Source organism: Tympanuchus pallidicinctus, unplaced genomic scaffold (genome assembly GCF_026119805.1).
Source record: "Tympanuchus pallidicinctus isolate F22 unplaced genomic scaffold, pur_lepc_1.0 scaffold30, whole genome shotgun sequence".
Classification (NCBI taxonomy): Eukaryota; Metazoa; Chordata; class Aves; order Galliformes; family Phasianidae; genus Tympanuchus; species Tympanuchus pallidicinctus.
Window position 1 is genome coordinate 3458167 of NW_026294748.1, and position 25478 is coordinate 3483644.

The 25478-nt window shown below is 45.7% G+C and overlaps 1 protein-coding gene across 1 annotated transcript in view; it reads right to left on the bottom strand.

Moving 5' to 3' along the window:
* Window positions 1-4957: 4957 nt before the first annotated feature.
* The window catches only part of LOC128087498 (zonadhesin-like), a 50059-nt gene continuing 29538 nt past the window's right edge, over window positions 4958-25478 (bottom strand). Inside the window, exons 45-76 of the mRNA XM_052697045.1 lie at window positions 24771-25022; window positions 24487-24678; window positions 22656-22805; window positions 22412-22515; window positions 21656-21873; window positions 20136-20356; window positions 19798-19944; window positions 19202-19366; window positions 18814-18965; window positions 18444-18612; window positions 18093-18201; window positions 17448-17593; window positions 16952-17077; window positions 16430-16609; window positions 16040-16264; window positions 15396-15522; window positions 14917-15116; window positions 13976-14188; window positions 12938-13083; window positions 12274-12401; window positions 11343-11472; window positions 10893-11025; window positions 10268-10420; window positions 9735-9861; window positions 9321-9532; window positions 8432-8594; window positions 7958-8040; window positions 7020-7180; window positions 6657-6810; window positions 6118-6290; window positions 5938-6016; window positions 4958-5719 (exon numbers count right to left, since the gene is read on the bottom strand). Coding sequence (XP_052553005.1) covers window positions 5313-5719; window positions 5938-6016; window positions 6118-6290; window positions 6657-6810; window positions 7020-7180; window positions 7958-8040; window positions 8432-8594; window positions 9321-9532; window positions 9735-9861; window positions 10268-10420; window positions 10893-11025; window positions 11343-11472; window positions 12274-12401; window positions 12938-13083; window positions 13976-14188; window positions 14917-15116; window positions 15396-15522; window positions 16040-16264; window positions 16430-16609; window positions 16952-17077; window positions 17448-17593; window positions 18093-18201; window positions 18444-18612; window positions 18814-18965; window positions 19202-19366; window positions 19798-19944; window positions 20136-20356; window positions 21656-21873; window positions 22412-22515; window positions 22656-22805; window positions 24487-24678; window positions 24771-25022 — 5345 coding nt within the window. The 3' untranslated portion in view covers window positions 4958-5312. The remainder of the gene's footprint in view (window positions 5720-5937; window positions 6017-6117; window positions 6291-6656; window positions 6811-7019; window positions 7181-7957; window positions 8041-8431; window positions 8595-9320; window positions 9533-9734; window positions 9862-10267; window positions 10421-10892; window positions 11026-11342; window positions 11473-12273; window positions 12402-12937; window positions 13084-13975; window positions 14189-14916; window positions 15117-15395; window positions 15523-16039; window positions 16265-16429; window positions 16610-16951; window positions 17078-17447; window positions 17594-18092; window positions 18202-18443; window positions 18613-18813; window positions 18966-19201; window positions 19367-19797; window positions 19945-20135; window positions 20357-21655; window positions 21874-22411; window positions 22516-22655; window positions 22806-24486; window positions 24679-24770; window positions 25023-25478) is intronic.

The following is a 25478-nucleotide window of genomic DNA, read 5'->3' on the forward strand; positions in this document are numbered from 1 at the left end:
TGGAAAAAGAGCTACCAGCAGTAAATACTTCAAAGAAAGAATGAAATACATGCTTGCACCACTCCTCTTTGTATTTCGCTGAATCACAGAATGGCTTGGGTTGGAGGGGACCAGTTCCAATGCCCAGGCAGGGCTGGTTGCCCCCACCAGCTCTGGCTGCCCAAGGCCCCATCCCACCCTTGAGTGCCTCCAGGGATGGGGCACCCACAGCTCTCTGGGCAGCAGTGCCTCACTGCCCTCTAAGGAAAAGATTTCTTCCTAACACCTAACCTAAATCTCCCCTCTTTTACTTCAGAGCCTCTTCCTATCACTGTCAGACTGTGTAAAAAAAGTTGGTCCCTCTCCTGCTTAAAGCTCCCTTCACCTAATGGAAGACTGCAATGAGGTCTACCTGGAGCCTTCTCTTCTCCAAGCTGAACAAGCCCAACTACCTCAACCTTTCTGGAGCTCCCAGAGATGTTCCAGACTCTGATGATCTTCAAGGCCCTTTCCAGGACCTGCTCCAGAAGCACCACAACCCTCCTGTACAGGGGCCCCAGACCTGAACACAGCACTGCAGATAAGGACAACCCTTCTATGGGTACCAGAGCACCCCTACTGGGCTGCAGGCAGGCACTGCTGCCTCATGTCCCGCTTTTATCCATCAGGACCCAAAGCTCCTTCTTTGCAGGGCTGCTCTCAAGGAGTTCTCCCAGTCTGTAATCCTACCTGGGACGAGCTTGACCCAAGTGCAGCATCTTGCACTCAGCCTTGTCCAATTTCATTTGTTTCTTCTTTTCCTCTAGTAACTACCAACAGAACATGAAAGGTAACATCATGTGGAACTCTGGACTTTTCATTAACACTTTTTCATTTTGCGGGGGAAAAAAACCAACACATTCTGAAGCCTAAAGCAGTTTACTTATAGCTGAAGTGCATTTGTTAAGAAAGCCACAATGGGGAAAAGAGAGAACTGCCAGCAGAATTCTACACACGTGCATTTGCTTCAATCCAAAGCAGAAAGTTACTTCCATGAGAAAACTGTTGCAATGAAAAACTGACACATTTTATTTGCTAATGCCTCCCAGTCTGCCTTTTAAAAATATAACACACAGAGCACGCAGAGGTAACTTTACCACCTATCTAGATGTTTTCCTGTGGATATTACAGAGACAGCAGTGTACTGTTATAAAAGTATCTGCTGATAACCTAAAAGAAGAAAGCAATAAGGAGAGCAATGGCAGCCTTTTCACTGCTGTAATCTAGGAAAGAAAATCCCACTGTTTCATAGTGTTTGCCAATAGGTATATTTGACTTCCATAAATCCTCTCATTTCCTTAAAGGCCCTTCAAAGTGTCAGCAAATAACTGAATTTTCCCAAGGTGAGGTTGCAAAGGAACCAAAACAAACCTTCTGCTTCTGAGAGCAAGCTCAGAAAACTTGTAAACAGCAAAATGAGAAGGTGAGAGAAAAAGAACATGAAGTTCCTCTGGATCCACCAGAGACACCAGTAAGCGAGACCAGAGTCGAGGGCTTCTGTCTGGGCTCCTTGGCATTGAAGTCTCACCCTCTAATTAATACACTCTGCTAAGGGAGAATGAGTAAGGACAGATTTGTGTTTAGGAACCAGGAAAGAGCAGGTACACAAGTTTCTTCACGCATAAGCAATTCAGTAAATACTGCAGAATGAAAAGAGAACTGGCTTTGTTGTTGGAAATAGCTGGCTGAAGCCTACCTGTGTGGTTTGCCCAGGCATTGTACTGGCTCACAGTCAAGCAATTTTATGTTGTTCTACTTCACCTGGAACTAAGGAAAGCTGTGCAGAAAGAGATGGAGCAGGAAGCTATACCAGAAGCTACACAAATTGCTGCAGTCATCACTACAGGGAATAATTTAAGTGTACTCACACCTCATTGAGATCAGTAAGATTACAATGAAAACATGCATAGCAGTGTGGAGTTGCTGGGCAAGGCTTAGAAGTAAGGTTCTAAACTGTACCTAAAAGATCCTCAAAAATACCTTTGATGTCAGATGTCAGAGCCTATACAGAACACATTAAGTAGGGGCCATTAGTGGCTTCACATCATTTCTGTTTTACTGACTTAAAACAGAAACTCTAAAATTAGTGAAAAATGTTAAGAACCTCAGCTTATCCCTCACGCCTACACATTATTGATAGCTGAGCATTAGTATACTTCAATCAACTAAAAAACCCAACAAATATGAATTGTCCACAAGATAATTGATCATGTGCCTCTCTAATTACATACACATCAATGCTGTAGCCATTGCCTTTTAAATTAGGTTCCTCAAGGAAGTGAACTGCTGGCTTCTGTACTTTGAAGATGCAATAGCTGGGCTTCTATCTCTTCGATCCTCTGAGCAATGCAGTTCCTCTCTACTTCCAGCAGCAAGGCTTCATCCCTCTTTGTGGCCCAAGAATCTAACATTTCAGAATACCGCTGAGCTCCCCACGCTTCTTTCTTGCTTGCAGTCTATTACACAAAATCAAAGCAAAAGCAGGGTGTAAATTCATTGGACAGCATCAAGCGATACCTACGCCACCAAGGAGCAAAAATCTGGGACAGAATCAACTGCTGCCAGCACTATGCACTGCCTATACAGGAGCATGGGACGAGCTGCACTGTGCATTGCTGACAGCACCCTTAGGCCTTTGCAAAGCCCACAGTATCAATTTCAAAATAATGCAACCCTCCTCTAATTAAATCAAATCCTTTGCTTTCCACCACATTGCTGCAGACAGTTGGACTGCATGATCCTGTAGGTCTTTTCCAACCTTGGTGATTCTAGGACTCTTCATATGTCTCAATGAATCTGCTTATTATTGTAGCTTACACAGTGTATTTTAAAAAAATAAGTGGAGAGACTAATGAACAAAAAATTTACCACAATTATCCAGTGTCACACATGGAGATGAGGCCAGGGGAGTCCTGGCTCCCAAGTTCTGCCTATGAAGCGCATCATTTAATTCAAGCTGTTTGTTCCTTTTTGTTACCCTTTATGCTAAAGGGAAAAAATCTGCCTCCTCCAACTGAAGATATTGGAACTCGTGGGGCTTTGGGTGTGCATGTAACCAATCAACACAAACAACTCTCCTGTGTACCCTTTTCACCTCTACGGTATCGCTAAGCTGAATCACACAGGCATACACCTACATGAAGGTGAGGAGCTGTGGCCATTTCCCTGGGGCTGGGGGAAGATGACCCAGTAGAAGACAACTCATACCACAAGTGACTCCTCCTGTGTTCTCAGCTCTTTCTCCAACAGATCCCCATCTTCTTGCAGACTCATGGCCTGCACTGTCAATTCAACAAACGCCTCATTTAGTTCATCCAGCCTCTCCTCCAGTTGTGTAACCTCCAACTAGAGAACACAAAACAGGAAAACAGCAAACATTCTACAACAGCAGCATCCCCTAGCAGGGCTCACTCCTAGGGGTAGGCAGATAGGCATGCCAACTCTGAGGAGAGGTCATGTCATAACAGCAAGTCATGGAGATGTCTCACTGAAAGCAAATCCTTAGCAGTGCCTTAACAGAGAGAGATGCAGAGGTGATGCTCCTTTCCAAACATGGGCCAATCAATGAAATGTGCCTGTCAGATTTAGGTTGAATAAGACTGTCAAAAATTAGTTTGAAGTTCAGGTGTTCATCTCGAGAGCATAAGAACTTCATACTTTCTGAATTAGGACTCTCTGAATATATTTAGAGACATGCACATCATTTGGGATATTTGATGACTATTGCCAATTTGTATAGGGCGAGAATTGAAAGACAACAGACATTACTGACTTCCTAAAACATTAGACTGTTTGTTTTCCCCTGTGCACTCAAAACATCTGGTATAGTTCTAAAGCTGTTGATGGACAACTGTTAGAAAAGAAACAAAAATACAAATGACTGACCTTAGCAGAAGAGGAGTCTGCATTCCTGCTGTAGTCACTTCTCTGTGAATTTCCCATCCTGTCTAGGGTCCCCTGTTGCAGATGAAGGCACTGGTACTTTTGCAGTCCAGACACCCTAATGGGAAGAGAAACAACACGAATTTCAGGAAGAAATTTCTGGAAATAAGAAAGGGAGCATTTCACAGAAGTACACCCCATACATTATCGCTTACTTTTCTGAAAAGAAAAATGTACAGGATGGCATTGTGAATGGTCTCATCCTGTATCTCCACGTAATTCTGAGTCTGTGAAAGACTTTTTACCAAGGTCTGATGAAGAGGGGGCTGTTGCAGCCTGCATCCTTGCAAACTTTGAGAGAAACAACGTGTTGTCACCCAAAACAGAACAGTAACACATCACCATCCAAAGTACATTGTACATGAAGTGGATGTTTTTATTTCACTAGCAGTAATGTGTTGATCCACTGTACCTTTCACCCAGGGCTTTTCCCTTCACACGGGGATGTGGTGCTACTCTGATGCTCAGAAGTTCTTTGAGCACTTTCTGAGTGTCAAAGCAATCAGATGAGCCTGAGGGGTCCTGAAGTTGGAGCCAAAAAAACACATGAAACCCAACACATTCAAACAGTGCACAGAGAGAGCATCACAATCCCCAAACATCATCTGCTAAGTTTTGCAGGCAAATTAACAAGTAAAACTGACAAAATCTGGCTCCTTTCTAGTGAACAGTTTCTGGTCATCAACTATCCTAGGAAGCCAGACTTAGCTGTAGATCTTAAATCCTTTACTGTTTAAGATGCCAGTGCACAAGCAGTGCAGATGAATCCCTTCTCAAGGAGGCATTACTCAAACTCTGTACACCTGAAGAGTTTCCCCATTTCTGCTTCATATTACGTCTATCTAATCTTAACACCTCTAATTGCACTAGTGATGTAGAAGTAGGAAAAAAAAAAAGTAGTAGAAATCCACCTTATAAACTGGAGAATCTATTTCTGCCCAGTAACATCTCAAGGAGCAGTCACTGCCATTAGAGGAAAACACCCTACATACCTTGTCTGCTATCCCCAATGAAACCTGGAAGAAGGCATTGGCGAGAGCCACAATAGCTCTGTTGAGCTCCATCATAAAGCAGGAATGAGCAGTGCAAGCTGAGGGACAACCTAAAGCAAAGCAAAAGGAATAAGTCACATTTGTTGACAGCAAAACTGTTTTAAGTCAGAACACTGAAGGAACAGTTCTCTTGTGCTTGCAGAATAACAGATTCTAGTATAACCCTTATCCAAGGCACAAATTTCCTGCTACAAAGAGGAAATCCTGCTCACAGGATTCATAAAATCCTGCCTGCTTTTGTGAACAGGACCCTGGAAAAAAGAAAAGCAGATATTTAATTGGGTATCTCAATACAAGAGCTCATTTCTCACATGCATAGCAGTGAAGGCCAAACAGTGCTGCTCCCATGGGATAAACACTCCTCATCACAGCCCTACCTGCTGCAATCCAGGCCACAGTGTTCAGCAGGACAGCAATAAGCTCCCCAGCATCCTCCAGCCTTGCTGCATGCACATACAGGTTCTTATCAATGGCATCGTAGTAGGAGTCTCCAAAGCCTGGGAGAAGAGCTTGATCTGGACTTTGGGCAGGAATGGACTGAGCCAGCATGAGCACCAAAGCAGGACATGAGCAGGCCTTGGTTAACAGGTGCACCAGTGCACAGCCAAAGCGGTACACCACAAACTGGTGAGGTGACAAAGTGGCTGGATCCATGGGGATGAGGGTACTCCTCATATCCTCTGAGGAATTGCCTCTTAAGCATTTCTCTGAAAAGGAAAAAGGCAGCTATTGAGGTAAGTGATGCAGCTGGATGCTCCATCTTGCTCTCTTGCACTGGACAGCTGCCTGTCACCTCTAATTTACTCCTTGACACTCAATCTCTTCCTTCCAAGTGGTTGCTTAAGAATGAAGTGTAAGGGAGTCTGTAGGCTTCAAGGAGGCAGTCTTCTACCATCATCTTTGAAGAGTACCATGGCACACTTACCGCATTCTTCATGCACAGGGAAGCTGAAGACATCACCCCTCCTATGGAAGAGCTCTTCTTGCTCAGGCAGCTTATAACCCTGAACAAAGAAGGCCTAAGAGTTAAAGAAATGGGCAGGTGGGGGAAAAAAAAGAAGCATAAAGGTGAGGGATGGCCCGACAGCAAACACCTGCAGCTCACCTGCCCTTCCACTACTTTTACTTTACTTTCACTGTGCAGTGAGGGTAAAACTGCCACCATGTCCTGTCCATGGACCTGCTGCTCCATCTCTTGTTTCGTGTTCTTAGGCTGAGCTCTCCCAAGCAGGATTTCCAATGCTTTCATCAATTCCACTGCCTCTTGCTGCAGTGCACCTAATGGAACCCAACAAGTGATTCAAATGGATTGCTACAGGAACACACAAAAAACTGTTATCACCACCAGAGCAAATCTAAAAACAGACATCTTTCTTTGGAAATCCCATAAGAAGGTTCCAAAACGCCTCCTGGGAAGGTGATCAGATAGCACTGCATTCATTATGCTTTGCTGTAATTTTGGGAGGGTGCTGTAACTCTCTGCTCACCCATTCCTAAGCTGGCAGGCTTGTATCCTCACTGAACTCATGTGAAGACAGGCTGTCAGCTCTTACTGAATGAAGGCACAATCTCATTGATATGAGCTGTTTTTAAACATTCCCTCACACTCCACTTCTCTTTTGTTCCATGTGGTGCTTCTCTTACCTGCCTGCCCTGCTGCATGGAAGCTGCTGCTGCAGTGCTCCTCACATTGCTCCATGCCCACTGCTGCCCAGCTGCTGTCTGCAGATTTATGCCCACAAACCCTTTGCCTGGTAAGGATTTTCAGGCCCTTAGCATCCAGTGCTCGCACCATGTCCTGTTTATAACAAAGCAGTAATTATTCTTTAAAAGCCTCAAAATCCATCCATTTCACTTTCTGTCTCTCACACCAAACTAGAGATCAGCATAAACTATTTTATACCAAAACAGGGGACAGCAGGGAGCAAGACCTATCATTCACTAAACTGCCACTTGCAAGCTTCAGTTTCAAGACCCGCTTTCCCACAGTTCTTTCTTTACACTGACCATGAGACCTTGAAGCTGCTGGCTGATTCCATTGTAAAACACCAACACATCCCTCCTGTGCTTTGCCAGCTGAGCTGCCAGGTGCAAATTCTGATCTTCCAATTTATCGTACAGAGTGCGAACACTGAAATCCTCCAGGTCTTTCACTGCACGACATCCTTCTGAAACACAAGGTAAGCCTCATGATTGACCACTGGCCACAGATCTATTCTAAGGTATTTCCCTAGGGGCAATGACTGTCCATAGGAGGACACAGTTTTTTTTGTGTACTGTGAAGAAGCACAAACACAACACAATTGAGGCATGCTGTGTAAGAGAAGGTCTCACTCCTTAGTAAGGGGAGGATGACACAGCGTTACTATCAACCTCTAACTTGCCCAGCAAGCTGTCAGGGTGCTACTTCTGTACTGCATTTACAGCTTTGAGTGGTACTTTATCCACCAGATGCTCTCAGCACCAATACATAGTGCCATCTGCTGGGCTCTGGGTGTGCTCTGCTCTGTGAACATCCAGAAATCCCAAAGATGAAGTCATGCCTTGAAGGCTAAAAAGGCCCACGAGTCACATGTGTTCAGAAAATAGAATAAGCAACAGAATAACCCAGGGAATTGTTTTAAAGATTTCAATTATTTTCACTAGTCATCTGAACACACTGGTGTTCTAAATGATTTTTCAGGGCTGGTCACTTGCCCTCCTACCATCGAGAGAAGAAAACACTGATCCATCCCCACAACAGGAGCTTACAGACCTCAGATGAAGAGATTAAATGAATCTAAAATAGAAATATGTGCTTGTGTGTATGTAGATGCCTGCATACTAGTGCACAGCAGTTAAAGTGACCACTTATGTGCACGTTTCTGGGGAAGGAGGAATCAAAATTATTATACCAGTGTAACAAAAGCCAAAGGGAGAAGCCTGGAACTGGTACAACACCTCACCTTCATTACGCACAGCTCCTTTTTCTCCAAAGGCAGCATCTCCTCCAGAACCACAAGGACCAAGCATCTGATAGTACAGAAGGCTAGAGGCAATGAAAGAAGATGGTGAAGAGCATTTCTGTATCTGACACAGAGATTCACCTCACTAAAACCAGGCACTGCAGGACTGCTATCCCAGTTCAACCAGAAGGTGCCACTTGTCTAGATTCAAAACACAGAGAACAAGAGCATGCCAGGTAATTCTTAGAGCAGTATCCTTTGCAGAAGACACAACAGAGCTGTCATACACCATGCTGGAAGAAAGCTGGAATACTATTGGGAAACACTGTGAATTTTCCATACAGTTAGAAACTGAATCTGTGCAGTGCTTGCAAGGAGTTCAGCACTGGGTATATCACACAGTAACTGCAAGAGGACACGACTGTACTGTCAAGGTCCAAGCTCCTGATTATCCACCATGCTAAGGCAGCTCACCTTTCTTTAAGAAGGATGTACTCTGGTGGGATGTGCGGCTCACCCAGGCTCCTCCATCGTGGCTTCCAGCTCCTCAGAGGACTGAGGACAGGAACAGTGGGCTGCAGCACAATAGCCAGGGTTGTCAGCAGCACAATTAGGAAGCCCAGAATGAAGAGCACCGCTGGGAAAACCAAGATGGATGGCAAGAAGTGAAAAACACAGGAAGCAGCGTGCATCAACAGCGCAGTCTCCCCTTACGCTTTTACTCAGTGCTCTCCTTCCCACAGAAACCAGACATTTAACAACTTTCATCTTCATGACACGGGCTTCTGCTCCTTCCCTCCTTGATCTGTGTTGCATGTGAGCAAGGAGACAAAGCAGTTTCAGTGCATGCATCTGAAGGTGACAGAACCAAAGCTCATGCCTGCAAACCATGACATCAATTCTACTGTTTTGCTGTCCTCTGAATGAAGGACAAGAGACTGGCATGGGCAGAGCACTTACACAGAGATAGGGCTTTGGGAAAGACCTTAACTGCCCTTGTGGTTAGCCTTCAGTGAACTTTTCAGTGATGCATTTAATTCCAGTTTAGTTTATCACGGAAACATACACTTTCTGCTTTCATGCCAAGGGAAACAAAGTTCTCAATTACTTGAATTCTTCAAGCAGGGTGTGGGTAGAAATGTAACTGCTCCTTCTCTCCCCCTTTGGCTCCTACACAAGCAGGTTCTTGGCTAGAGAGCAGCAACCTTTGGGAAGGGAAACTCCACAGAGGAAATGGATTAAAAATGACAGTGTGGACAGATGGTATTTCTAAATAAATGCTGGTTTAAACACACCCAAGAAGGTACAATAAAGGCTACAGCTAAGCATCAGAGTTCAACATATCACAGCATTTTGGCTGTACCTATAATGGAAGCCCAGTTAGGAGCTAAGTTCAGTTCCTGCTGCTTCAAAATCCCATGTCTGGACAGCTGGAACAGAGAAGAGGGCTGGAAGGACACATCTCTGGGGTCACAGCCCACATTTGCTTTGTTCACAGTCACAATCAAAAAGTGCTCCTGAACGGTCTTATCCCTGAATACAAATGTCCCAGACTCCAGGAAAACATGGGCAAACCTAGAAGGGAGAAGGAAGGCACCAACTGATCCAATTGTCCTTCAGCTTACAGCAGGGATGACAGCTGAATACATGGACTTAAACACACCATACTTCTACATTTCCACATGCTATCCACTGCCAAGGTCCCAGTGCTTCTGTGGAAGACTTGCTCCCAAGTTCTACACCTAGCACACACACTATCAGTCACACCAGATATTACCAGGAGATGTTGAGGTGAGTCTCCTGGATGAGGTGGTCCAGCCTTCGGAAGGCTCCATAATCCCAGCTAGGGTTGCTGTTATACAGATGCTGCTTCTGATAAACAGGGTAGTGGCTGGATGCACGATCTGGGAAGTGTTGGCACAATGTCAGCAACTCTGACTCACTTCAGTTAGGACAGCTGATGCTGGCTTCAAATTGGATTTATTTTACAGAGCCCTACAGTGTCAACTCATTTATTTGAAGGGTGCATTACTCCCCAGCAAGCACACTGCTCTTCTGACAGAGGAACTGTATTATCTGTAGTCTACAGAAATCCAGCCAAAATGTAAAAAACGTCAGATGAGTCACTGGCAGAGCCAGACTAAAGATCATGAATCCCTTGAAGGCAAGGGTGACTGGGAGGTGAAGGAATGTGCTCGTACATGCAGTACTACCAAATGCACAGTCACTGCTGCAAACACGTCTGGACACATATATCTATCAGCAAAAAGCATTTTATATTTGTTATATATTTACCCACACAACACTCACTGTGAGAATTGATGCTAAGCTGAAAAAGGATTGTGTCTCCTGCTTCCAAACATACCACTGGGTTAGGGACAAGGGGCAAAGCATGGATATCTTTGAAGAGAGCCCTCTGGACTCTATGACCTTTCTGCTCCAACTGATCTGATGAAAAATCTCCTGCCACAGGCAACAGAAAAAAAACAGTAAGTAAAGGAGCAGCATATGAAAGCTCCTAACCCCTGGCAATGCAAAACTTTTTATTTTGTATCTGTAAGTGATTTGAGCTCACAAGGCCGAGTTCTATTTCTAAATGACATTACCATGCACTGGGAGCAATTGGAATCAAGAGCCAGTACATGCAAACTGACAGATGAGCCACTGAAGGGAGTTTTCTTTTAGCTCCTTGGGAGGCCAACATCATTTTAATTTGACCTTTTTCCCAGAGAGCTAACTATATAGCAGTGAGGGCTCCTGTTGTTTAGTCCCAGAAAGAAAGAGATCCCTCTCCACTTTGTAAATAGTTTGGGCTGTCTGACACTGAATTCCCTTTGTGCCAAACTGCTGCCCACTTGTTGTGATGACCTGAAAGGAAGTTGACAGCTTAGCCTGCTGGGAATTAGGCTCATCTCAAGGTGCTCTCAAGTCTTACCTGAGAGAAATGCATCCAAGATATCCATGCTGGAGACAATGAAACCTAGCACTCCACTGGGATTAAACAGAACCAAATGCACCCTCTGGCTCTTCTGCACGTGTTCATCTGGGCCCAGAACATTTGTCACTTCCTATTAAAAGCAGGAGGGAACACTGATCACTGGTACATGCAACCCTGGACTCAAACCCTGCTTTGTAATCAACATTACCATCAGCTGTGCAACACTGCTCTAGCGAGGCTTTATGCCACAACATCATTTCTCATTAACGTGCCCATCTCTTGCCTAGTCCCTACTCTGGGTTATGAGATGTGGTAAGACTCTGTTCTTTCTCTCTGCTCACAGCTTTGTAACATCAGTTCCCAGGGTCCCTTTATCTAAATGCAATCTATAAATGTTCTTTACAGGCTCACAGAGAGGTGACAGAGCAGTACCTCATCCACACTTACCCTGACTCCATCGTCCACCCTCAGAAGCAGCTCTCTTTTGATGCCAAATCCCAAGGAGATCCGTGGGGCTCTCAGCAAACACATTTGGTCACAGAGCTCCTCAGCAGAGATGTACTGTTTGCAGTGACATCTGCACAGCAAAAAGATTCTCATTACTTACAGTCCACAAGTATACAGCTACAATATGTTGAGGGTCCAGCTAGCCTCAATCTCACTTACAATCCATACAGTGAATGGGCTACTCTATATTCATGGTAAATAAGGTGGACCAAACTCACAGTTCAGCTCATCCAGTACTGTAGTTGCTTTTCAATGCTTTTTCCTTAATCTAAGGACCACACAATGTGATACACCACTCTCCTACACAGCTTCTGTTGTCCTCTAATAGAGGTCAGTGTCAGTACTGGAGCAGAGTTATGTATTCTTCCCAGAGTTCTGTTTTCAAAAACTGGTAGAAAGTGACAATATGATTTTAATCCACTAGATTTCTGGGCTATCCATGTCAGGAAGAGGATAAAAAAGAGGAAAAAGAGTATGACAAACATTAGTTTCAATGCTTCTGTCAGCACTAAAAGGTGGGATTAGGACTCATTTCTGCTTTAAAACTCGAGGGGGGCTCAACCTGAGGTATGCAGGAAAGGTCTCCTTCAGGGAACTTTGTCCAGCCCTACCTTATCACTCTGTGTCCATTCTGTTGTCTCCACCCAAACACACAAAAACCTCCAGGTAATTTTCAAAACACAGGTTGAGGAATGAGGCCAACGAACGAGGTCTGAAGGCCAGTATTTCCACACAGAGCAGCTCCAGCAATGGAAAGTTTCTCAAAAGCACCTCCCAAAGTCCTACCCTGAAATGACCTCATGGGATCAGTAACGTAGTCAGTCAGAACTCATTGTGAAGCATTCCTTAATGAGTGGCTGCTGAGACTTACATGCCCAGCTCTGCATTGACCTCTCCACCCGCAGGCCCACAAGATGGAGAGCAGTCATATTGCTCAGGAGAAACACAACGGCGTGTAGATGCTAAACGGATCTCTCCAGGAGCACAGAGCTCGTCCACCTGGAAAACCAGCACATCCAATCCGTGTCACATAAGCTCAAGTGTTTCAGCAGAGAAGCAGCACCCTTAAAATTCTCCATTTGTCACTAACACACAACCTAACGGCAATGCAACAAGGGGCATTAAGGGGGCAACTTGAAAAGCACTGAAAAAGACCAGGGGAAGTTCACTTCCCATCCAAACTCCTCAACCAGCCCTAATGGAGAATTCCATATTGAAACCATGGAGGCTTAAATTCCTGCATCAGTCATCTGAGATGCTTTAGCTGCTCCCCATTGTCTTTGCATAGAAAGATCTTTTGCCTCTGGCTCTTACTGAATTTAGCCTTGCAAGATTCCATGAAAGGAGACAAGTGACATTATATCACAAGGAAGGGTCATGCCTACCAAACAAAGCAGCCAAAGCACTTTCTTGTGTCTGCAGCAGTTCAGTGATCTGAGCTGCAATTGCTCACAGATGCTGAGGCAGTGCCCAAAGCACTGAACTACTCTCACTCACATGTCACGCAACAACTTCATTTTGGAGCCAAGGTTTACCTGAGGTTGGCAGTCCTGATCACTGTTGCTGTCAGAGTTTTCCTTGCCTCGCTCATCATAGTAAATGTAACCTGCCTGGCAGATACAGGAGGCATCTGAGTGCTGGAAAGCCCGGTTCAGCCCATGGCAGGTACAGCTGGTAGCACCTGAGAGGAAGATGGATTTGGAGTGGAAATCAAGGTAGGGAATACAGCTGGCAAAATCTGTGCCCACAGTAAAGGAGCAGTTCCAGTGCTGAGTGCTCTGACCAAATCACACTGCTTGTAGTGGCACACCTGGAGTTTGCTTGCCCACCATCACAGCAGAACTGAGCCAATCTACCTTTTGCTCTACCACCAAAACCGTTACACCATTTTCAAAGTATTCATTTAGAAAGAAGGGCAGAAAGACCCATCCAGGAATTTGCAGCAGTGGCATTTTGACAAACACTCCGCCAATTTATATGTTAAGCCACTAGATAGGATAAGGACTCAGTCAGTCAAGGCTGCTGAGCCCCTCTTAGCAGTGGCTTTGTGCCTTAACACTATTAAATCCACTTCACTTGAAATGCTGGTAGAGTACTACACTCTCTACTGTATACTTAGCTTCTCACCCTCTCCTTTTCCAGTCTTTTCCTGCTTTATCAGTCTCAGCTGGACATGGTTACACTGCCCAGTTTTGTCTTAAAATCACAGCTGCACGTACAGCAAGTTCTGCAACTCAAGGCAAAAGCACTCCACTGCTTTCAAGGCAATGATAGAGCAAGAATTAGTGGGGTTGCTCATCTCTTCCTTCCTTTGAAAGAATTGAGATCAAAACTCCTTGGCTGACAGAGTACAGGAGAACAAAATATAACTTAGAAAATGGAATCTTCCATCCTCTAAGCAGGGCAGAAGAAGAGCAGGTGGGCACTGTTAGCACACACAGCATCATGAGGATCCCACAACTCGCAGTCCATTGGGGAAGCATGTGAAAAAAAAAAATCACATTTGTAGGTAATTTTCTTGTTAGGCTCTCTCTTAACTGCAGGCAAAGCTTCGCTCAAAAACAGCAACTCACCTGACTGTGATGAAGAGGAGCTGCCACAGGGAAAGCAGGCAGCCTGAGCAGGAAGGTGATTGAAGGTGCCAGCAGGACAGGCCTGACAATCCTCTACATGCTTGGCCAAGTTGTTGCTCCCATGGGTCCCCGGGGGACAGGGAAGAGGGGCAGATGCCAGGGGAGGGCAGTAATAGCCAACGGGACAAGGCTTCTTGTGGTAAGTCTCACTGCCTAGAGAAGGTGGTGGGGCTGTCTCAGACACAGACACTGCATATGGAACTGAGCAAGTGTTAGGACAGGCAGAAAGTCACTCATCTGTTCCAATTATACACGCACCTTTATAGATGTACATGCAGACACATATAAACACATACACATGGATATGTAAAATCATCCAACGTTCGATACGTTCCAAATTAACCTATTCATATATAAACATCCAAATCCACTTCTCCCAGTGATTTGACTGGACAAATCCAGAGGCTCAAGTGGACAGGCACAATCTTCCCCCATGCTTTACAGCACCAGATCACACACAACTACATTTTACTGAGGAGCTCAATGAGTGGAGTCCTTCAAATGCTTGTACACAGATTCCTCCTATCTCCTAACCCAGCAGGATTCATGCAACACTGGCTGTCTCACAGCAAGGTTTGAACACCTACAATCACACTCCATCATATTAACTCCTGGCCTTGCAGCTGAGTCACAAAATTAGAGAAAATAGTGCTTGCGGGGGCCAAAGTCATCCTGAGAGAAAGAACAACAAGATCCAAACCATCTTTGATGTATTTCTCTCACTTCTAACAACCTACCAAAAGAAATACTCCACCAACCAACACGACAACCCACATCAGGGATTTAAAACCGTAGAGGATTGAGAGCTTTGCCCACGCAGAGCTTTCTGGTTACCACTGAAGTTATTTCTTGCACAACTTCTCCATAGCAGCCACATTTACCTTGTGGGCAGATGAAGCCTGCTGGGCAGGGCTGACAGGGAGCAGAGATGAAAGAGTCATTACGATAGCTGCCTGCATCACAGATTCTGCAGAACTTCTCAAAGGAATCCCTTGGCCCAGGCGAGCTGAGAGCCATGTATCCTCCTTCACAGGGCAGTGGGTGGGCACTGCCTGGGGGACAGTAATAGGGAAACACACATCTGGAAGGCAGAAAAGGGAAGAAAAATCTCTGAAAACGTTCTGACTTCTGCAATCAACCACCAGTGCAAAATTAAAAACGATTCTCATCTGGCTCCAGGCTCAGGCTAACTGATACAACTCATAACCCATCCTCCAGCAGCCTTAGCAGTCACCAGATCCATAGGTGTGATTATGAAGATACCCTTTACTTCTGTACAACCCACGCAGCCTGTGTTTAAAACAAGTCCCTCAAAGAGTTTAAAACAAAGCTGGCTCCACCAGCCATGCTAAGTACTCACAGCTGCTCAGGGCTATTGTATGTTGATGAGCCTTCAGGACAGTAATATCCAGCAGGGCACAGGGAGGGCACGGCTGTGCGAGCACTGCAGTATGAGCCAGGCCTGCAAGGCTTTGGATTGACTGAACCTGGTGAAAAAAGAAGAATCAGTGATTGATTTATGTGGCATTTTCAGAACAGGAGAGAACGTGTTGGGGAGAGAGTGATCAAGAAGGCTTTGTTAAATATTACTGTCCATAAAAACTCCACTTTTCCTACTGCTCACAAAAAGACACACAGAACCAATTTGCTGTTAAGCAAGAAATGCTAACACAACTGAATATCTAAGGCCTGGATAACAAAACATATCTGCTCCTTTTCTAGGCCCAGATCACCTCCTTCTGGAATCCCAGCTAGCTGAGAACAAGAAGGGAGGCCAGAGAAAGAGGAGATGGGAATTCAAAGGCCAAAAGCCAGGAAAAGGCTTCAGGTTACTAAATCCACTTCTAAAGCCACTCCATCAGGAGCCATTTCCACCAAGGGCTGCTGCAAGGATGAGGCTCTGATCATTATGCCATCTATATGCCATGGCTCTGCCTGCTGTGCACTCTTCACTCGTTTGGGCTTAAACAGCTAGAAATAAAACAGAACAACATATTATGTCACCTGCTGGGCATTCATAGCCAGGTTCACAAGGTACTCCTTGGGTGTTAGGCAGCCCTGTCTGTGCTGGGTCTGGACAGTAGTAGCCAGCTGAGCAGGGATCACATTCTTCCAGTGATTTTGCACCAGGGTGTACCCTGGAAGTGCCAGGTGGACAAAAGAAAGCATCCCCTTTACCAGGACACCAGTATCCCAGAGGGCATGGATAATCCTCAAAACTGGTTAGACCTGTTAGGAAGAGAAGAAATGAAGGGAGGCTGAAAGGCCAGGAGGGGGTTTAGAGAAGAGCTGTAAGCACACTATGAGTGTTACCCCTCCCTTTCTATATCATCTCAGGGAGTTTTGTAATCAACTCCAGTGGTGGGAAAGCATTTGATTTCACCTGCTGCTTACCTGACAGAGGGCAGTGATAGCCTGGAGGACATGGTTGGCAATCTGTCAGGCTCTGAGCTCCTGGTAGCTTGCGGTAAGTATGTGGAGGGCATTTCTGAGGTGCCAACAGACTGTCTTGGTCACTGCCATTACTTCCAAAGCAATAGTGTCCTGAAGGACATGGAGAAGCCTCTGAGTCTCCTAACAAACAGAAAATTCAGCTTTAAGGAGCCACCTCTTCACTGTGGTTGCAACACCTATTTTTCTTCTGAATCCTACCAGGGTCCTTCCTAAATCACTGTATGTAACAGTATGATCTACAGTCACAATTCAAGAAACAAAAGACAGTTCAAATCCCTCTTCTGGCAGGTGGAACACAGAGCTATTTGAAGACTAGCTTTGACTCCAGAATCACAGACACCACGTCCCATGGCAAGTACTGATCCAAAGCGCAGTGTCTGATACCAAAGTTAGTCTGAACAGTCAGGGATACACACAAAGAAAATCTCATTCCCTCCCCTCACTATTATCCCAGACTCCAACCTGCTTTGCACCAGTGGCCTGGTGGACAGGGCAGGCAGTCTTCCTTCTGCCCAGCCCCTGGAACATCCCTAATAGTATTGGCAGGACATGGTATAGGTAACTCAGAGCCCTCCAGGCAGTAGAAACCTGCAGAAATAGACGGGGAAGGGATGAAAGTAAAATAGAAAAGCCTTCTACTGGGAAAAAAAATGATTCAGCAAGCATCTCCTGTCATAGGATTAACATCTATGCAGCTATTGGGATTCTGTGCCTACTGACAGCCAAATCAACAGCCTTCAGAAATCTCTGGACCAGCAATCTGGCACCACAGATTTAAGGTGGCATCTTTCATTGAGCAAACTTCTTTGGTTGAAAGATGTAAAAGCAGACGAGCTTTTACATGAGCATGACAACCTCAAAGTGGGTATCACCATATATTATGCAAGACCACAGATGTTTTCTACTTAGTTAGAAGCAACTCTCTACATACACTTATGACACTTCCAAAGATTCTCACCTGCAGGACACAGCCCAGCACATGCCTGACCCCATTGGCATCCAGACAGAAAGCGCCAGGAAAAGCCAGGGCCCTGTGGAGTGGGCTGAGAGCTCCCAGCAAGGCAGAAGTATCCAGCAGCACATTTCCCCACTAGCTGTCCACGCCTGGAGCAGAGAGAACCAGAAGAATTTACATAAGACCTGCTGATAAAAATTTGGTGCAGAAGCAGAGCAGTGGTTACACTGATAAGAGAGATAAAAATAGACCCATTTTTTCCACTTAGAAAACCACAGATGACTGAAGCAAACCAAACAATTTTAAGTTCAAATTCCATGAACGTGAGGGCAAATTGCTTTACATAAAGTTGCAAACAACTTTCCACTGGGCTGAACCTTCTGGCTTACGTCCATGTTTTCACAACCATTGCCTACCTATCTCCTTTAGGTGCTCCTTTATAATGCTATGACAGCGTCAGACTGCTTTGCAATAGCTCTCTAAGTTCACAGCTCTGTATGCAAAAGCTGTGTCTGAGTTATGCTTATGTTCTCTGAGACACAGATGGTAGATAAGCTGGGAAGAATTTAGTGTTGACTGATCAGCAAGGATGCTGAGCGGCTTAGGAGGTAGTAGAAAAAGTGCCAGATAGAAATGAATGGTCATTACCTGCAGTAGTGACCAGGTAAGCAAGGCAGGCATTGCTTCTCATTCCAGAGGCCAGTCGTATTTGGAGGAGTAAAGGTGCCTTCAGGACACGTCTGAGGGAACTGTGTGCCTGACACAGAAAATAAAACATCCTAGGAAGACCTTATGATCTGATATGACCCTACAACCATATCAGAGTAATAAATGCCTCCCAGGAAGCAAGGCAGCACAACACAATGTTTGCTGCCAGTTATGCCAGTTCCTCATTCCCTGGCCTATAAAGATGACACTGGGTCTGTACAACTCTGGCACAACAATGAGGCACACGAGGTTTGAGTCCTTGGCATAGCTGGTGTGCCAGTTTCAGCATACCTGTAGGACAGTAAGTATGTGGTGGGCAGCTCTTGGGGTCTCCAGCCACCAGTTCCTGGCAGTAGAATCCTCTCTGGCATGGAATGCAGGACGCAGAGCCCCTGGCTGGCTGGTACTCCCCAGCAGGGCATGGTGTTGGGTGAGCTGCTCCTAACTGGCAGAAGTGACCCTGGCAATGATAAAGGATTCCACGGATACTGCAATAAACTTAGGTTCTGTGTAAAGGGTGAACCCCAGCATTACCAAAGCAATATTCCCTGTGGATATAATCACCATTTCAATTAGGCCTGTAGGAGGCTTTACCACAGAGGAAAACACCTGCCCAGAGCTGACCCACCTCTTCCACTGCCCTGATGTCACTGAGCAGTACCTTTGGGCAGAGAAATGCTGTGGGGCTGAAGGAGCTGAAGTTTGCTGGGCAGTAAAATCCCTCAGTACAAGGTCCTGTTGGAGAACTCAAACCAATGCTAGCGCAGAAAGACCCAGGATAGCACGGCACACAGCTCTCTGGAGAGGTACCACCTAAAAACAAAAACAGAACTGCAGCTCAGTGACAGAAAACATGGAAGCATCCCTACAGCATCCTTAGATCAGTCACAGCGGTGTAAGCATCTATTTGCACTGATAACATATAGACATGGCTCAGCCTTCACTGAGTGTATAATTATCTTTCAGGGACCAAGGGAAAATCTTGGCCACCAGCAACAAAGCCCCCCACTGCTGTGGACTAGAAGAGAAACCTGTTAGTGAAGTCACACCTGTGCTGTTGTTCAGGGTCCCAACTGGGCAGGCAACTGGGAAAGGAGTGCCTTCAGGACAATAGTGTCCAAGTGGACAGGGCCCACTGAGAGGGAATTCTGGCGTCCCACGTGGAACTGCATCAGTGGCTCCTCCTTCACAATAGTACCCAGCTGAACACAGACCTGCCACGGGAGAGCAGAGAGGGTAATGAAATGGTCACTGGAAAGGACGGAAGCATCTCCTTAAAACCTCAGAAATAGGAGAGAAGCTGAATCCCATCCTGGGCTCATTTTACAGCTCTACTGATATCCTGCACTGTTCAACTTCGGTCTGCTTCTCCTCCTCCTCTGTCATCTGAGGCCTTCATCACCTCCCTTCTTTACACGCACTGACCTCATCTGGTATTTTTATTTATTTTTCTTAAACTATTCCTACGACTCAAACTTGTTCATAGATTCTGTGGATAAACTTCTTTCCATGGAAACAGTTCCGCTTTTCCTCTGCTCATATAACCTAACCTTTGCATTTTAGTTGAGCAACAGCCACAAACATAAGAAATAGGGCCAGGGAGGTATTTAAATGGACAGAAAGAAGAGCTCTGAATCAAACTCACCATCAGGTTCCCAGTTAGCATCTCCTCTGCAGTACCTCCCCACTGGACACAGCTTGCAAGCAGTGGGGGCCAATGCCCCCTCCATGGTATTTAGTGTCCCTTCAGGGCACGGCAGGGGAGCAGCAGTCCTAGCTGGACAATAATGACCTGTACAGTGAGAGGTGAATGAGGCACTGCCCAGAAAATAAAGAAAGAATAAGCAGGAATGCTGGTCTTGCTTCTCCCAACTGCAAATCTCCCATTCCCATACTGCTATGGTCAGACAGAAAGAGGTGTGCAGGCACCCATCACACTTCTGATTGCATGCCAGTGGTTTTGTGGCACATAATATTGCTTACCTCTGGGGCAGCTGAGTGGCTCTGCAGTGGCTGCATGGCTGCAGGCCATACCAGCTGGGCAAGGGAGGCAAGTACTTGCCCCAGGCATAGGGCTGAAGGTGCCAGGCTCACAGGGCAGTTCTAGTCCAGTGCCAGCAGGACAGTAGAAGCCACTAGGACATCTGTATCCATAAACCCCATCAGTAGGGCAGGGAGCAAAGCTTCCTTCCAGACAAACATACCTATAAGAAGAAAATTCTGTGCTGGAACCAAGGGCCCCCAACCCTGTTCAGAAAAAGACAGATGTGGGGAATACTAACCAAAGGTCACCAAGTTAAGAAACACTCCTTAAAGATGTGTTTTATTTCAGTTGGGCTCCTCCCGTGCCCTAACCTACCAATTTAATATCCATGTGTAAATCCTTGTAGAATCCTCTTTTTTTTTCTTCTTCCCCACCCCTCACTAAGCTGTCTGGAAGGTATTCCCATCATTCTGGTAAAAGTCTTTGAAAAATTAAGTTTTTAGACTATTTCAAAGCACAAAGCCCAAGTGTTCAGCGCCTGCTGTTTCTGCTTAGTTTCCCTTCAATATTCTCATTGGCCTCTGCATTAATGTCACCTACTTCTATGCTACGTCTCCCTTTACCACTCCCCTCAAGAAGGATGAGGAAATACAAAAAAATCATCATTTCTGAAAACTGAGCAGGAAGGAACTGAAAGCCATGATCTCACTGCATCCCGTGGATGCAGCTTCTAGAGAAGAAGCAATTCATAGTCCTTGAGGCAATGACTGCTAAAAGGAGCAGCATCAAGCAAAAGGACAGCAAAGCTGCCTGTCAGCAGTTGTTCACTCAGAATCAAGGCCTGCTATACTGAGCAGCAGTTGTGATTTTCTCCAGAAAAGAGAACAGATTCAAGAGCTGTTAGTTATCAGAAATCTTTTCCTGTTACATCAAATCAAATCCTGTTACATGCACTGTATTGAGGTCACCTCTGAGATTTTCTTTCACAGATTAAAGGAACTGAGCTTCCGTGGCCTTTTGCTACAACGCACACTCATGAGATGGGCAAATACTGCTGATAGCACTTTGCTGTTTGGCTGATGCCAGCACTGCTTCCTTGTTGCTGCTTATTGCACCACCTGGTGGGAGCAGAGAGAAAACAGAGGGGAAAAAGGATGCAAATTCACAGCAAGCATGTTTTAAGGTAAATAAAGGGCTTGTCATTAATTAAGCCTACAGTAAAAACAGTAAAAGGCTGTGTAGAAGGCTGGGGCAGAACGTGAGGCACACAAATAGGGAGAACTGGCTCTGAAGCACATGCCAGGGCCACCAAGCAGATGCTGTACAGCAGCATGTAACCTAGAGAGCTCAGAGCAAACGCTTTGCAGGTTAGTTATTTTTCACTGTAAATATTTGCACACAAGGGACTGGGCAAGATATATTCAGGCCCAGTGTTTAGTTTGGATGCCCCTCTGCTCCAGCCTACACAGCAATCCTGCCAGCTGTATTTTCCCACTAGCAAGTAACAGTCTCACCGCACCCCGCGTTACACAGCGACGTCTGAGCCAGATCAAACAATCCTGCCCTGCTGCAATATCGGCCAGCAGGGCAGGGCTGGCACTGCTCTTCTGCCTGCAGGCCCCTGACAGCAGAGAAGGACCCAGGAGGGCAAGGCATGGGATTCTCAGTTCCATTGGGGCAGAAATGCCCTGCAGGACAGATATCATTACCAGGCAACACAGAGCCAGCAAATTCCACCTGCGTGAGGAAAGAGAAACAAACAAACAGAAACAGAGGGAAAAAAAAAAATGTTATCGAAACAAGATTTGCCCAAAGTACTACAAAGACAGGTTCTGGAAAGGGTACATATGGGCTGAATTCTTCAAGTTTTCTGCCACTGAAACTAAATGCAGACCACAGCTGGCACAAAAAGGGCACTGGAAGTGCTGGCTGCTGAGCCACAGCTACCCAGTCACTGCTCTCATTGTGTGGAAGAGACCTGAGACAGGCACACTACAGTGATACCTACAGAAATGGATGTCTGGCCATTACTTGTTAGTAGGCTGATGTCTGGCCATTACTTGTTAACAGGCTGCAAGATATTCCAGCAGACATTAAGAGCAGCATGTCAGTCCATCTGAGCAGCTACCAAGGGCAGCAGCAGTGGGAAAGAGCAACCCTGTGCAAAGCAGTAAGACTTGGAAAATGTAACACCAGAAGCCACGACATTGTGAGGGTCCCAGTCCTTGTCCTCACGACGCAAGGTTAACTGTGCTGTTTGCCAGTGCTCACTCACCCTGTTTTTGAAAGGGGTTGGGCTGATGGCTCCCTTGGCACAATGGTAACCTGAGTAGCAAAATCCAGAGGGCTGTGAAAGACCTGGTGCTGAGCAATACATGCCTAAAATAAACAGGAAAGTGATCTCACTGAAATGGCCAGCACAGAAGATAAGTGAAGGAGTCAATAACCTGAAGGAAGCCATATTTTTATTCAACCTTTCCATTTATGCCCTCCATGTTTTGTGCCGAGTCCCTGCTTACCTGCTGGGCAGGGCTCACAGTCAGAGCTGCTGGTGGCACCAGTCCTGGGGCCAAAGGTACCTTTTGGACATGGATGCTCTGTACTGAAGTTGGTACCTGGCAGACAGAAGTACCCAGCAGGGCACAGCTCAGGAGTGTGGGCTCCAGAACCTAGGATACAAAAAGCAGCATCTTGCTCAGGAAACATTATAAGACACGACAAGCAATGTCATTCTCCATCAACGTATTCAAGCTAAACCCAGGACGTGGGCTCCATTGTGTGTACTTCTGATGCAGTTGTTCAGAATCGTGTTGCAGTAACTGGAGAGAAACAGCACTTCTAGAGGAACCGCACTTCAAGTGCAATTCATCTCATCCTAAGGCAGACAAGTAAAATAAGAGAGACAAATTGCAGCCCTGAAGTGCCTCTTGCCACAACTACAGGAGTACAAAAAACCAGCTCAGGTACAGATGTCTACAAAGGAGCTGTCTGAAGTTTTATTCGAGTGATCCCACCTAGGGAACAGAATCACGTCTGTGCAGCTGTATTTCTTGTGGGTTTGTTTTTTTTTTGTAGCATGCATGAGCTGCTAGACAGGAAAAGCTCCTTTGTATTTTCCTGGGCATTAAGTTTCTTTGCCCTGAAGAGGAGAAAGATTTGGCTTCTCCTTACTCTTTCAACAACTTCTTACTCTTAGAAGACTGTTTTGGCTTCCACTCTTGGCAAATACCGATGCTTCTGTTTGTCTAGTCCCATCCAACACTGACTCAGTAGAACCTTAACAGAAAGAAGGAAGCAATTCAAAATCCTTTTTGTCCTGCTAAGTCTCAGTGAGACTCAGCTCTCAGTGACACAAAATCAATTTTTATCACAATACACAGCCCTACTTTGCTAGACTCCCTAAATCCCTCTCCTCCCATGACTGATAGGTCCCATTCTCACAGGGCACAGGAAAGGCAGATCCCTTGGGACAGTAGCAGCCTCATGGGCAGCAATAGGGAGTGGGAGTAGCTGAAGCCTGGCCAGGCAGGCAGCAGTACCTGCAGAACATGCTCCCTTGGAAGTGATTTTGCCCAGTCCTGCAACTTTGAAAGCACAGCCTTTTCCTTTCCTTTCTCAGATCAAAGACAAAAGAAAACCCTTATCTCCTGAAAGCACAACCCCCTTCATCATTCACCTGTCACCAATATCAGAAAGAATGTGTTCCCCAAATTTCAGCCTCAGACAAAGAACATCTTAGTACAAAGGAAAGGCAATTTTTGAATTATATGCATGTAGGAAACGTGGGCTTCCACGTGCAATTGTACTTCTGGAAAGCTCGCCTGTGGTTCCAGCTCTGCTACAAACCCATGCGAGTTAAGCTTTCCCTTCTCTCCTATTCCAGTTTCCCACCTGAGAAAGGGGAAAAGCTTCTTTGTCTTATGGAAGGGGCAGATGAATCTGTTACCACCAGTGTGACCTCAAATACTTCAGTGTCGTGGGGGGGAGTAAATACACATATTGTGCAAACAGACTGTGAGAACTTCTGAGCAGCTGCCTCAGAGCAGAGACCCTGGCTGAGAGCTGCACCAAATACCTGTCTGCCAGGCTGTTCTGTTTTCCAGAGAGGCTGAACTCCTTTAAGATGCATCAACAAAAAATGTCAGAGCCAAGGAACAAAGACGACATAGAATAGCAAGTGGTGTTCTGGGTGCTATGAAAAACCCCACAGAAATACTGGAAGTGAAATAATACAGGGTGTTTATACTTGGTGAATGTTATATGAGCTGTACAGAATAAAGCTGTAGATGTACCTACTTTGCCCCACTTTACACTGTGCAAATCCCAGCTCTCAAACACATCAGCACTCACCACTGCAGAAATACCCAGCTGGGCAGAGCTGACAGTCTGCTGGCTGCCACTTTCCTCTCTCAGAGTTGAAGTGACCAGGGCTGCAAGGAACTGGGGATTCAGAGCCTTCAGGACAGTAAAAGCCCGGGGGACACTGCTTATGGTCTGGCCGTGTGGATTCACCATCACAAAAATAGCCAGCAGAACACGATCCTGCAAGAAAGAAAAGCCGCTGTGTTAGGGATGAGCACCCAGAAAGCATTAAAATACCCACATTAAAGATGTTCAATCCAGTCAATACACACCAGAAATGCTCATCAAGCCGTCCCCTTGGCAGAACTTCCCTCCTGGGCAGGGCAGACAGGCATTATGGTAAGCCATCCCAGACTGAGGCAAAAACATGCCAGAGGGACAGGGCTTTGGCTCGCTGCTGCCTGCTGGGCAGTAATGGCCTGCTGGGCAAAGGCCACCAGTGGCATCATTGGCAGGATTGGGTACCTGTGCCTTTAAAGTGCAGTAATATCCAGGCAAACAAGAACCACTCGGGGAAACAAGTCCTAAAGAGAAGGAATATGAAGTCAAATAAGCTACTGTGTTACATAATTCACAGCTTCTGGACTAAACAAAGCAGACAAGCCTTGTCAGCACAATGAATTCAGAGCCTACTGGCTTGCGGTTACATTTGTTATCTAAAAGCTGCATCTACAGCCTCCACGTTTTCTCACACTACCAGATAGCTAAGGGCCTAAACAGTCTAGATCACCTTACAGAAGATGCTGACCAAGACCGTGCACCCATTTCTCCACCAAGAGAAAACCAAATGAATCCTAGAGCCTAAGCAGCTTGGCTTTTGTTTCAATAATCTTTTCCAAAAAATCCACCTTAATCCACCTCTTTAAACTTGCAAAAGAAAGATTTGCAGACATCTTTGCAATGACCATAAACAATGACTACTCAACAGGTCCCAGAGATGATTGCAAACACTCCTTAGAAGTCATACGGACCGCATACAG